At 43.0% G+C, this 14,523-nt stretch overlaps 1 protein-coding gene across 1 annotated transcript in view; it reads right to left on the bottom strand.

Annotated features, from left to right (window-relative positions):
- The window catches only part of LOC311233042 (hexokinase-2-like), a 66,301-nt gene that overhangs the window by 36,397 nt on the left and 15,381 nt on the right, over positions 1–14,523 (bottom strand). Inside the window, exon 3 of the mRNA XM_084319902.1 lies at positions 751–913. Within this exon, the coding sequence (XP_084176028.1) occupies positions 751–913 (163 nt within the window). The remainder of the gene's footprint in view (positions 1–750; positions 914–14,523) is intronic.

Genomic DNA, 14,523 nt, shown 5'->3' with positions numbered 1-14,523 from the left:
TAGTATTTTGGTTTGCAAAAGAAGTATGCAGTCCTCAAGTTCAAGTAAAAAAAAATGCCACTTTTCTGCCCGCTTGTTAAGAGGTTAAAGGGATTTAAGTATCTCAAGTTTTGAGATACTGGAAGAAGGAATAATTAGCATTTGATAGCAATGCTAGCATAAGTCAATGAAAATGTGGACTATTCCCTTTTTTTTTAATCCACTTTTTCTCCCATTTTTCTATATTTTCTCCCATCCCAATTTCGTATCATCCAATTCAACCCTCCCCTGTCACGAACGCTGTTTCTTGCCTCCCACAAGCCGGCTGCAATGTGGACTAAGTCATACATAGCACAAGTCCCCTCCGGTACTTGAGGTAACAGCAGTCGCATCTTTTCACCTGCGCAGCTCGATCTCTCAGTGGCGAGGAGTAACGCGTGGGAGGCTCACGCTGCCCCCGACACTTCCTGATTCTACTGCGCAGGCGCACCAACCGACCTGTAGGAGTCGCTGTCCACAACGCCCGATCCCCACCCATCAGTTTCTCACCCCCTAATACGGCCAATGTGTATTAGTATGAACGACCAGCTAAACTGAAAGCAAATGTGGAGCGCTGGGCTCGAACAGGCGAGCCCAGCGTCTCCAGATTTCGTGGCGAGCGCCTTGCCCACTACGCCACGTAGCCGCCAAATGTGGACTATTCCTTTAAGTTTCCATTATATCTGAGCCCCCCCCCCCCCTCCCCTCTCAGTTTGATTGGCATTTTGTTACCTGTGCCGTCGGGTGTGGCCCTGACAAAAGTGGGCAGCATCTTCACAGCTGCGTGGCGGTGGGTGTGTTTTCCCAGGCCTTTGATCATACTCCTCTTCAGCAGATATGACACCTCACGCAACCTCTCGACAGAGAAACAGAAGGGCTGCAGGAAGCTCTCCACCTGAAAACAAGAGAGACAAGAGAGAAACAGAGAGAAAGAGATAGACAGACAAACAGACAGACAGACAGAGAGAGAAGGAAAGACAGAGGGGAGAGGGACAAACAAAGAAACACAGAAACAATTAGCTAGATCGCACATAGCAAATTATACAGTACAGCAAAGAATGACAGTCCAGTGGTTCAGATCTGATTGTCAGAGCGGGCAACCGTCCTACAATAATAAGTATGGGGCCCAAAGTTCTAATATGACGTCTGGGCCAAAAACAATCTGCCCAGATCTCGTTTGTCGTCTTAGAGATGGTGCCATCACTGTGAAGCAATAGTCCGACTGTCCTACGAAGAACCATGTGTTCTTGTACAGCTAAATGGGTGGAGCATGGAACCAGGGGTTCCACATTCCAAATGGGGCCACTCATACTACGTATGTATGCACTCAAAAGCATCCACCAATTAGCATAATATGTAATTGGTTTCCAACTGGTTTCCACGCCAGCAATAACAAGCTACACCGCGTGAATACCAAACCAACCGCATTTCTCGGAGACGCTCTCTGATTGGCCGACGCCTGTTTCTACACTGGTTAAGCTTAGGCACTCTTCGAAGTTGGTTAAGGTTAGAGTTTGTCTTAGAGCGTGATGGCAAGTTCTTTCGACGGTTAAGCTTAGGCACTCTTTCGAAGTTGGTTAAAGTTAGAGTTTGTCTTAGAGCATGGCGATAGAACGCCAGGTAGTTTGCAGGCTGTTTGGCGTGGAAATGGGCAAAGACACAGCTCGTCACGGATTGGGCAAACGTGTCAGTGGCCAATCAGAGAGCGTCTCCGAGAAATGCGGCTTGGTTTGGTATACACGCAGCTACACCTCATCAAAATGTGACACATTACAGGAAGTGAGAAGGAGTTGGTTAATCTCCCTTTGAAAGGTCTCTGCTGCCAATGCCCTGCTTTAAACATGTATCTTTGATCGTTTAGACTGACTAGACTCTACTACATACAATTGACCTATCTCAAAACCAGCTGATGAATTGAAAATGGGGGACCCTGATGTAAACAAGATGAAAGTCTTTCTCTGGTCTGCATCCCCTTAACAATTGTGTGTATTGAGCTGTACTGTATTGTACCCATTCTGCAATCTGTTAATAACGTTTTCAATCAATCAATCAATCAATCAATCAATCAATCAATCAATCAATCAATCAATCAGCTCTCTTATCTTGATCCTCACAATCACAACTGTTGATTCCCTTACGTTCAATATGATGAGCATATCTAATCTAAAATGCAATGGTCCTCAAGTCTACACAGCTGTCTCTCTGTCAGGACGGCGATGAGAACAGTGTAGTCTCATTAAATCACGTACTTATTCCACGTCATCGTAGGTGGATTGTAATTTATTTGGAACTGCTTTTGGCAATATCTGTCATTTTTGACCGCAAAATAAAGCATCTTTGAAAATAACAAACAGAGAGAAAGAGGGGGGGGGGGGGGTTGCTATGTGAGTCATGGGTTTGTGAGGCAGAGAGAGAACAAACATCAAGCACAACATTGTTCACAGATCCAATCAGTGTTTTCGTCACCTCTGACAAGTAATGTGACATATGGTTCTTTGTCACCAGAAGGTAAAAGGTGATTATTGTGTTGTAAATTAAACTTGTTTTTATCATTGTCTATGCTGCTATTGTTTGTATACTATAGTATTCGTATTGCTTGTATTGGTACTTTATGCTGGTGCTGCTGCTAGGCAGATAAATTAATTCACTCCTTTTTGCTATTAGGGAGAAACATTCAGCGACTCTTGGAGGCTGTTGAATGTACTAAAAACAATGTGTATCGATACAATGAAAACCAACGCGTTTCGGCGACATGCCTTCATCAAGGTCACATCACCACGTGTTGGTTTTTATTGTATCAATAAAGAACATTATTTTTAGAATATCCATCGGTCACCAGTTGTTTCCAGATCATGCACCTCGGTTGAAAGACAAAGTTGCGACAGATTTATTTCTTCTCGTACTCCTCCTTTATGCGTTAACAGTAATAGAAGATGTGACAATAATAATTGTTAAACTAGAAGTCTTTATTTGTCATGCAGTTTTAACACACACACACATGCAATATGGGCGACCCACAGGAACACACACACACATGCACTGAGTCGCAGATGAAATGTCTCTCTGCACTTTTCCCATCCCGTTGTCCTTTCCCCCATGGGCAGCTGGGAGCAGATAGGGCGTCAACGTGAGCCGCGCCCCGGGGACCAATCCAAGTGCTCCTGTCCGTCTTTGTCAAGGACGCCACAGCGTTAGTGATCTGTTGTGCATGTTTTTCCATTGGGTTTATCTTATAGGGGGGGGAAACCCTTGCGAGCACGGGGAGAACATGCAAACTCCACACAGAAAGGCCTGGGAGATACCCCACCTGAGTACCTGGCATCATGGAAACCTGGTCCCCAAGCGGGAATCGAACCCTGAACCTTCTTGCTGTGAGGCGACAGTGTTAACCACTACACCACCGTGCAGACAATAAAACTGCATAGTAGTTTGTTATGATGAATTGAAAATGGGCGACCCTGATGTAAACAAGACGAAAGTCTTTCTCTGGTCTGCATCCCCTTAACAATTGTGTGTATTGAGCTGTACTATTGTACCCATTCTGCAATCTGTTAATACAATTTTCAATCAATCAATTTCAGTTTGAGCAAGAAAAAACAGCCCTGACAACCATTATCCACAAGATGGCAGTGTTGTCTACTTTGCCGACAAATAAACAAGATGCTCATAATAATAATAATAATAATAATAATAATAATAATAATAATAATAATAATAATAATAATAATAATAATAATAATAATAATAATAATAATAATAATTCAGAAGAGATTCAGAGAGAGAGAGGGGCATTGAGACAGCATGCATATTGCTGGTCTGGGGGTTTCAACTGTTTCCAATTAATTTGAACCCAATACATTGTGCAGGGAGTGCTGAACTGCTGACCTGCTGACTTCCATTCATTGCAATGTTTCATTTTCACTTATTAACAATGTTCAGTTTTGCAGTTCATCAGCAGTTTCCTATGAATATTTCCCATCAGGTTATAGGAAACGGTCAGCCACTATTACCAGAAAAGGGAGGTCAATCAGTTCGCCCTCAGTTGCAACAGTCAGTGCATCGCACAGGTTACGCAAGGTACAGGACTGGCGGGTTCACTGCCCCACCCTCTATCTTATGTTCCTGGGGTGCGACAGTGACTCAGAAGGTAGAGCAGTTGTCTGGTAATCGGAATTTTCCAGGTTAGATTCCGGCTCCTCCCGGCAGTGTGTCAAAGTGTTCTTGAGCAAGACACTTAACCCCTAACTGCTCCCAATGAGAAGGTGGCACCTTGCATGGTTTCCTCTGTTGTCTGTCTGTGAATGGGTGAATATGAGGCACAAGTTGTAAAGCGCTTTGGATAAAAGCGCTATATAAATGCAGTACATTTACCATCTAATGTGGGGTACAGGTGCCATTCACCCCAATGGGGGTATGTAAGGGTTTTGGCCAAATGTGCCTATTTTTCTTGTAACCTAGAAACCAAGGTACATATTGGACTGTCACTTGACGTGTTTCCTAAACATTTTAACTCTAAATTGGCAGTGCTGTAGTGATTGTAATGGTACATAATTCACCCACGGCACTATTGTTAGGAACATTCTAGAACATTAGTCCCGCCCGAACATTCTGGAACGTTTGTGATGATGTCATGGCAGACATTCTAGAACCTTAGTTCTGCCCGATCATTCTGGAACGTTTGTGATGATGTCATAGTAGTACAATGCTGGACCATTGGCGATGATGTCATAGTAGTCATTCTAGAACCTCTAACATGGTGGCCACCGGGAGTCTGTTTAGCTTTCTAGTAATGTATTGTATCTTGTAGTTGTGCTGATGAATATTAAAGGAGTTACCTTCGACTTCAGGACATCGCCTCAGACTCCCGTCTCTCAGCACATGCTGAGATTGTTTGTCCAGCGATCTCACAGTGTCAACGATAGCCCTGATGTGTAAGAGCCCACTTAGGAGACAGGGGCTGGATTCACAAAAAACTATTCTTAAGATAAAACTTACACTGAAATAATACAACTATTGAACTCTAGACTTGTATATTCTGTTGCTACTTGAACTTAATTTCTTAACCGTTGTAGTCTTTAGTCATAGAGCAAAGTTTATCCTTCATAAACATTTTAGAAGTAGACCCAAAAGTTACAGTAAGCAGGAGCTGGAGGTGATGATAGAGGAGATATCAGCTAGAAAAACCATGTTATTTGCCTAATTAATGAAACAACATACCATAAAAGTGACTGTTTGCCTTACACAACTTTTTCCTGTTAATCTGCAACCGGTGTAACCTAGCCGAACTAAGAAAGAAAACGTATCAATCATCTAAATATTGACCTTAACTCAATCCGTCTACATTTACATTTAGTCATTTAGCTGACGCTTTTATCCAAAGCGACTTACAAGTTCTGTACGACAAGTCATCAGGAAGGGTACAACTCAATCAGCTGAGTAACAATGTTCATCAAAGTGTTACATGCTACTACAGTGTAGGTTCGTTTATTAGGACAAGTGCATGACAGTAAGGTTAGTTAGGGTTAGATTTCTATTTACATTTTTTTATTTCAGATAATGGTTGAAGAAGTGCGTCTTTAGTCGACGGCGAAAGATTGGACAGGTTTCGGCTGTCCTAACTGGGGTAGGTAGTTCATTCCACCATTGTGGGGCAAGGACTGAGAATAGGCGACCTCTCTTTGATGACCCTCCCGGAGCTCGGATAGGAGTAGGTCTGAGGCGGCCAGAAGATGCAGAGCGTAGGGGTCTTGAGGGTGTGTAGTTAGAGACCTTTGACCGTCTATAGATGATACTCGTGAGGTTGAGAAGATACTTTATTTTTGATAAACTTTTTCTCCTCCTGTTTTTCTGTATTCCTCCCATCCCAATTTAGTCGTTATGCCAATTCCCCCCTCCCCTTCCTGGTCGTTGCACGCATGTGCCCCCCACTGGCCGGTCTAGGGAGCCCTGAAGTCTATCCGATACATAGGAGACAGCCAGCAGCCTCTTTTCACCTGACAGCGCAGACTCATTGGTGAAGTGTAACATGTGGGAGGTCACACTACCAGTACCTTCACCATCTCCCTCCCTCGCTGTGCAGGCGCCCTGACCGACCTGTAGGAGTCGCTGTTTACAACGACCAGAATACCACCCACCGGCTTCCCTCCCGCTGACACTGCCAATTGTGTCAGTATGACGACCGGCCAAGCCGGAGCCACCGCTGACAGCCGGATTCGATACCAGTGTCTCTGCGGTGGTAGACAGGCGCTTAGTCCGCTGTGCTACCCGGCCGCCTTAGGTTGAGAAGATACTTAAGATAAAACTTGTGATTTTTTGAGAATCTCATTCTTTCTTAAATTAATTCATAAGTGAAAAGTTAAGAATCTTTAATTTTTTTTGGTGAATGCAACCTCAATGCAAATTCTTCATTTTCCTCATATATTTAACTTATGATATAAATAATACACATTTGAGAATCTGGCCCCAGGTTCTGTTCCATTTTCATTTTCATTTCACAGCTTGGGAATGGCTCATCCTTATATTCTGTATCTTCAGTACCTAAGTGATTGTCAGAGGGCCCCTACCACCACGTCAGGTGTATCATCTCACATCTGGGATACCCCTGGCCTAGCTGCCAGAGGACCCTTCCTGCTGACTTTTTGTACAGAACTTGTAAGAACTTTATCAGGACACAACAATGGCCAATGGCTAAGGAAGCTGTAGACGGTTTCACTGGAATTCTGTTGCTAGGGAACAGTTTGGACTCAAATGTATTTCCTGTCAGTTAATGCATTGGCAAACATTGCAACAGGAAATAAACATGGGTCCTTTTAGAATTACATTTTTGTCACAAGCTGTCCATAGAGCTCTAGAATCCTAAAATAGAATTTTGAGGGAACATCACAAAAGGACATACACAAAAGGGTTAACAACACCACGTAAAAATGGCCATATCAGAGGAGAAGTCATAAACTACAGGAAGAGAGCTGGCATTGTGTCGTCTACACAGACCGGTGTAGAGCCCTCTGGAGATAGTGGACACAATGGACATTGCTATTCTTTTCTCATCCTGTTCCTTTTAATGGTGGAAAACCACTACAAGATCTTGCCCCAGATTACACCCATACCAAGCCACTAAACAATTTCTGACAATCCTGGGTGAAAATCCCGCCTCACAGTTTTCTCTCACCAGTGTCTCTTGCATCACCTTATTCAGGAAAATCTGGCGAAGCTGGGGCATCAATTGTGCTATGTTAGGTCACAGAACCATGTAGTGTTGTTAATCCACCCTGACTGTGAGAGAACACCCCTGGCCTTGGCAGACGACTTGTCTGTCAGGACACATGCCCTCACCAATGTTGGTGTAGTAAATTCCCACAGACTTCCTACAATAACTTGAGGTTATTGTAGCACAATACAATGAGATTGATTTATCTGGAAGGAGGAGGAAAGATTCATACTGATAGAATTGTTGGTCTCCTCATTCTGACTTAGCAGATGAGGAATAAAACGTGTAGGCCAGACAAACCAGAATTGTATTTCAACTCAACTGATTTATTTGATCAGAGCCAGGAGTCCAAGGTGAATAGAAGGTTGACTTCTACATACAACAGATGATCAGAGAATATTAACAGCTGTCTGTTGTACAGAAATATCACAATCAGGTTTGCATCTCAAACCTAAATACTGCACATCAAACAGTCACTTGGTTAACATAATTTGAACATACATGGTTTACTGTACACATTATACATGAGTAAATCTGGTTTACAGATCAGGGATCTGTACAACATTACTCTAATCTATAAACAACCATTGGGGTTTCCCATGATTTACTCACGTAGAATGCAATCAGCTCACAGTTGTTTCTGGGTGGTTCAGCGGTGGGGGAGCCCCCAGACCCCCTTCATTGGGTCCGGCCTGAGAGCTCCTGAATAACCCTATGTAGGGCCTTATATCCTATCATTTCTAGCCAATAATCCATATGGCTGGTCCAATCCAGCGTCTTCTTGTGGGGGTTGATCTCTTGTGGGGGGTGTCCTTGTGGGCGCTGGCAGCCCCCCCCCCCTTGGGGTTGTGGGGACGTGATGGGACAGAAGGGGCCCATCGGTGGCCCACGTCTATGTTTGCATGTTCATTCAGACACAGGAGGCCGGTCTCGGCCCAGCGGGCCACGGGGGTTAGTTAACTCGTATGGAATATACTTTATGAACTATACGGGGGAGTTGCACCAAGAAGGGTGGTGGCGCACAGACTATCTGGTCATGTTGTAAAGGAAGATAGCGTCGCATGACGGCAGGTAAAAGGCTTTTCTTGCTAGGAAGCACAGTTATTCTGTTGTATACGACAGGAGCGCGTTCTGAGTATGTAATTGCCCTAAAATTATTCTCAGGAAGGGGGCGCAGGTAAGACGAGGAGATTTGACTGTTCTGAAATGGAAGGGGAGCTGGGTCCAAGGTGCATTGTGTCCCTGCTTGTAGCCACAGAATAGGCGGGACGGGGACCGTGAGTGGGTCAGTATGGGCATAAATGCGTCGGGCTAAGGGTTCTGTTACTATTTCAGAACATACGAGTCAAGTATGGTGAAAGGTTGTTAGACCCTGGCATGATCAGCGCAGGGGTCTGTGCGATTGCAGGATTAAAACGTAGTAATTAATGGAAATGTAGGGTGCCGGCGTGTTCAGGGTGCGTTGTACGTTCTATGGTAGGATTATAGCACAAATTAAATGTAGATATATTTGCCGTCCTTAGGCATAGTATCCTTTTTAATCTTGAGCGAAACCGGCCTATTGATTAATTACGTTCGCTGTGATACAAAAACGATTCGGTCGAACTGACTGATAAGTACTTAATGGTTTTGTTATGATATTTTAATGACCAACGGACATATTATGTTTGAGGCGAGTCCCTGCTGTTGGTTGGGGCTGGCTTAGCTCTGTGGAAAAGTCCGCTGTGAAGCTGGGGACGTTACGATGGCGTTATGAGAGAATTGATTAAACACTGTGGCGGCGATTACAAGTAAGAGGCGGTTGAGACGCAGGGTGGCAAAATTGTGGCCGTTTTGAGGGTTATTATTAATGCGGTAACGTGGTAAATGATATTAAGGATTCGCTGCTTGGTGACGTCATAGTGTTGTGGAGAGTATGTAACGTTCGCGGTGCTATGAAGTGAGGCGGAGAAGGTAGGAGAAAGGGTTCGTGTTGAACTATGTGTGCGGCGTTGGTTGGTGTAAATGTTTTAAAAATTATTTTCTATTAGAGTGGTTGGCTATTTGAAGCTTGTGTGAGTTGTTTATGCTTTGGATGGTACTGAGCGAATTGCGTGGATGAACGGATCTTGAAAGGCACGGCTCCCGTGAGGGCCTTGAACGTCGCATTAGAGCTGGCTAAAGCTAGTTAGCTTGCATGCCGTTGTTTTGTGGCGTTTGGGGGGCGGCATATGTTACGTTTCGAGTTTTGAGAAAGATGTTGGGGAAGGGGTAAAGAAACGTGATAGATGTCGTGGCAGATTATGAATATCGTGGCAGGTTATTATGAATGTCGTGGCAAATTTTGGTTGTCGTAGGCAACGTTATAACAGCCGCATCGGTTGCCACTGCGCATGCGCGGTACAACGTGGATTGGGTCTATTCGGAGTAGTTCGCTCAGGGGATAGAAACGGGTAAGAGGATGTTCTGCATTATGTAATATGGCGGTATTTGTATATTGTGCATTGTATTTTGGTGTAAGCAGGGGAAGGGATGTAACATGTATAGTGGTTAGGTTAGGGGAGATGGTTTGCTTAGGGTGCAAAAAATACAGTGAGCCTATTGGGGAGGAATGAAATAATGGATACATTGCCTATGATAAATCTGGGGTTCGCAATCCGGCTATACTGGGTAGATTTATTATTGTCTTTGATGCACAGGGGTATATTTTTAACCAGGGGGGAAAGACTAGGGATTGATTAAAAATAAGTATAGCTCAATACACACAATTGTTAAGGGGATGCGGACCAAGGAAGACTTTTGTCTTGTTTACATCAGGGTCCCCCATTTTCAATTCATCAGATAGTCAGTACTGTTACGACTATACGTTTATGACATACCAGATTTGCAAATTCAGTCACCCGTGTTAAAATACATCATAACTTTTATTGCATACATGATATAAACGGTAGTTTGAGAGTAGTTATAGGCTGAATTTGGGAAAATGCTCTACACTAAAGTTACATGTTGCTTGCAGTAAAATCAATTTAGGACTAACCACTATAAATGTTATGCTGAGGTGAAACATGCTTACATGTAAAATGTTCTATAGTTGATAGCGTATTTCCAGTTTTTTAATTTGTGTAACGTGTACAATGGTAAGCTTGATTTTATAGTGAAATTTGATACAAGCCCGGTTGTGAAGCAGGATAATTTACTGATGCTTGTTTTAGGTTGTTAAATTTTTAATACACTGTTAATATGGTTAAGACATGTGTTGATGCTTGTTTTAGATTATTAAATCTTTAATACACTGTTGAAATGTTGGCACAAGCCTCCGACTTGTAGGATAATTTATTGATGAAGGCTTGCTGAAGATGACAGATTTTGACATGATTGTTTTTATTAATCCTTAATAATTTTATACGCTGGGGAGGGGGTTGGACTTCTCCCTGGGAATAGTGTGATTAATTCAAAAACCAGGGGACAGCTGCCCCTGGGGAATGAAATGTGTGAGTGTTACCCTTTTTGGTGTTTACAGGAGGGCCCAAGGGGGGTCGTGCATACAGCGGTTGTTTACAATGGCTGTTTGTTCTTTTATGACAGGATGGAGTGAGATTAGATGCAGCAGGAGAGGGTCAGAGGTGAAGATGAAGGAGACAGTTGTAGAGTGAGAGAACAGTTGGCAGTTATTTTTATGACGAGGGAAATGTTGAGACAGGAAGCGTGCTAATACAGGACACAGCTGGGTTAAGTGAGTGAGACAATCAAGAAAGTGGCATTCATTTGGGGTTATGACTTATGAAAGTTAACTGGTTGATAAGGGAATAATTTGAAACTGTCTGTGCACTGGACGGCAGGGATGGTTCTAAATTTAGGATGGGTCCAGTCCATCTTTGAAGTGAGGGTAGGAGTGTAGAAATTAAGTGTGAATTGTATTAGCCAGAGATGAGTGTAGCCTGATGAGAGAGAGATGAGTGCAGAAGAACTAACCTTTGTTTGTCAGAAATGTGAAATGATTAACGAGTGTGGTGAAAGGTATATGTTTATAATATGAATGAGGCGTGGATGATGTTGAATTGTGAGAATGTGTTGTGGCACTGTGAGAGTGGAGGTTGGTTGAGTTGGTACAGATGTTGTTTTTTATTTAAATTTAATGTTTGTATGTATGTGTGAGATTGGGACCCATACACACACACACACACACACACACAGACACACACACACGCAGACACACAGACACACACAGACACACACAGACACATTCACACAATTTGATCACACATGCATACACACACACAACTTAGCTTTCACTTAAGGTGAAACTAGTCTTAAAAATAACAAAATGTGTTTAGGTAAGGAGTGTATCGAACCACTTGGGTTATACCATTATCATTTGTTTCATATCATTTGTTTTACTGAAGGAGGTTGTCGTTATTACTTTCATTTTGATTTGATTTCTGTTGAATGTTTTGTGGGGATGAGGTATTGAAGGTAAATTTTTAGATTTCTTTTCTATTTTTAATCTATGATTGTGTGGCCTGAATGGGTGTGGATGGAGACTGTAGAGAGAGAATGTGCTGGCTTAAGAGGTGTTAAAGTCACTGACATGTGTGAATGGGACGGTTGGATTTTGGAAAAACCTGGTTTTTATTTTATTTCATTGATTGACTGTTATGGTTATGAAAGCGTTAGATGTAGAGTTTTGATTTCTTTTCTTTTCTTTCTAAATAACCATTAAGGTGGTCTGCGGTTGGAGCTGGTTAATTTCATTTGATTTTCACATCTGTTGGAATGTTTTTTTGATTATTTGCGTTTTGTTTGTTGTTTCTCTATGATCTGGTGAGAGGACGGTTGAAGCGTGAGGATACATTGGATCAGATCGATGGCAGTTAAGTGGTCCCATTACGTTTTGCATAATGATTAACCATTTGGCGTCTCTTGAGAAATATTTGACATATTGTATAAGGAAAATTTGTTCTGTGTTTTTGTTCCCTTGCAGTTCAGTCGGAGAGGGAGGATGGACCATCACAAGTGGAGGGATCAGGGGGAAAATGTGTAGGAATACATTTCATTAGATTATGACACGATGGTGTGAACCGTTCAGTCAGTTCCTGTGGGAGATTGTTGGATTATGAAGAGAGGTCGCTTGGGACGCTACCCCTCCTTCAATATAGCCCCGAATACAAAGGCCGGAGGTTGAGACATACCTCCAGACTGACGGAGTCGTTCGTCTGTAGATCCATGGAAATACAGTCATGGGACAGAATATGGCAAGGTCCAGGCCTACAAACGTTGGCTTCAGCTGAGGCTGGCCGACATGGGGTGGAGGGGGGGGGGCGAGAACGGTCGGAGACTGTGCAACCAAAGCGTTGAACAGGGGCCTCTGTGTGATTGGTTGGTATGTTGGACGGGAAGTGACTGAACGGTAACGACTGATATAGATTATGACACAACGCAAGAGTACTAAACTAAACACATACACATAGGTAGAGTAAAAAGTAAGGTGTAGGTTATGGCCGACATGGTGGACATTTTTTTTTTCCCTTGCGTGGTGCTCCGCCCTCCCTGTCCGTCTGTGCGCAGGGGTGGTATGGTTTATGTCCATAGGGATGTTCATAAAAGGGGGGAGAGGTGAGAAGACCAACTGAGTTGATTATGCAAAATGTGATTGGGCTGACTTGGAAAAGGTATTAACAGGAGAGGAGAAGCAAAATGTATGAAAGAATGAATGATAATCTCTGTGTCCTCCCCAGATCATGTCAACGGATACCATAATTTTAAAAAATTGTGTTTTACTTTAATGTGTAATGTTTAGATTAAATTGTTTTAATTGTTTTCAACAAATAGGCCTCTGGCTGTGAGCCCAGAGGAACAAAGCCCAATGATAGTAGGTGGTAAACACTGGATCATGAGGGCAGAGTAGGTTAATTGGGGAGCTGGATGAATGGGTCATTTGGATTCCCCGGGAGGGGGCCATAGTCAGGGGGATGTGGGAAAGAAAAGAAGAAGACAAGAAGGCAAAAATTGATGAGATGTACCAAAGAAGAATGGAATAAATTGAGAAGAAAAATTGTGAAAAATTCAAAATTTATGATTTTTGTAATTATGTTAAATTTTATGGCTAGTATGTATAGGAAATCAAGTCAATATATCATATGTGACGATAAGAATCGTCAAAACGGGGAATGTGGTAATATTGAGTTGAATTTCATAAACAGCCTTGTATACTGTTTAGCAGAAGTGGTGGCAAGGATAGTTGAATAGACAAAGGTCACCCCCACTAGGTGATCAGATTAGTACTGTATGGTAAATAAGGCCCAAAGGGTCAAAGCGATCATGTCACACCCCCCCTCGTGAGACAAGCCAGGTCCCTTCATCTCAGCAAAAGATCACACGGACGTGGGCCACCGATGGGCCCCTTCTGTCCCATCACGTCCCCACAACCCCAAGGGGGGGGGGGCTGCCAGCGCCCACAAGGACACCCCCCACAAGAGATCAACCCCCACAAGAAGACGCTGGATTGGACCAGCCATATGTATTATTGGCTAGAAATGATAGGATATAAGGCCCTACATAGGGTTATTCAGGAGCTCTCAGGCCGGACCCAATGAAGGGGGTCTGGGGGCTCCCCCACCGCTTCGAAACCACCCAGAAACTACTGTGAGCTGATGCATTTTACGTGAGTAAATCAAAAGAAGCACCAATGGTTGTTTATAGATTAGAGTAATGTACAGATCCCTGATCTGTAGACCAGATTTACTCATGTATAATGTGTACAGTAAACCATGTATGTTCAAATTATGTTAACCAAGTGACTGTTTGATGTGCAGTATTTAGGTTTGAGATGCAAACCTGATTGTGATATTTCTGTACAACAGACAGCTGTTAATATTCTCTGATCATCTGTTGTATGTAGAAGTCAACCTTCTATTCACCTTGGACTCCTGGCTCTGATCAAATAAATCAGCTGAGTTGAACTACAATTCTGGTTTGTCTGGCGTACACGTTTTATTCTTCATCTGCTAAGTCAGAATGAGGAGACCAACAATTCTATCAGTATGAATCTTTCCTCCTCCGTCCAGATAATCAATCTCATTGTATTGTACTACAATAACCTCAAATTATTGTAGAAAGTCTGTGGGATTTTACTACATTGGGCTTTGTGGAAATGCCTCAAACAAGTTTCAACATTTCTACATTATGTTTATTCTCTCTCTCTCTCTCTCTCTCTCTCTCTCTCTCTCTCTCTCTCTCTCTCTCTCTCTCTCTCTCTCTCTCTCTCTCTCTCTCTCTCTCTCTCTCTCTCGCTCTCTCTTTCTCTCTCTCTACAGTATACC

Source organism: Notolepis coatsorum, assembly GCF_963971535.1.
Source record: "Notolepis coatsorum genome assembly, chromosome: 8".
NCBI lineage: Eukaryota > Metazoa > Chordata > Actinopteri > Aulopiformes > Paralepididae > Notolepis > Notolepis coatsorum.
The sequence above is the reverse complement of the archived record's forward strand: the minus strand, read 5'-3'. Positions and strand labels throughout refer to the sequence as shown.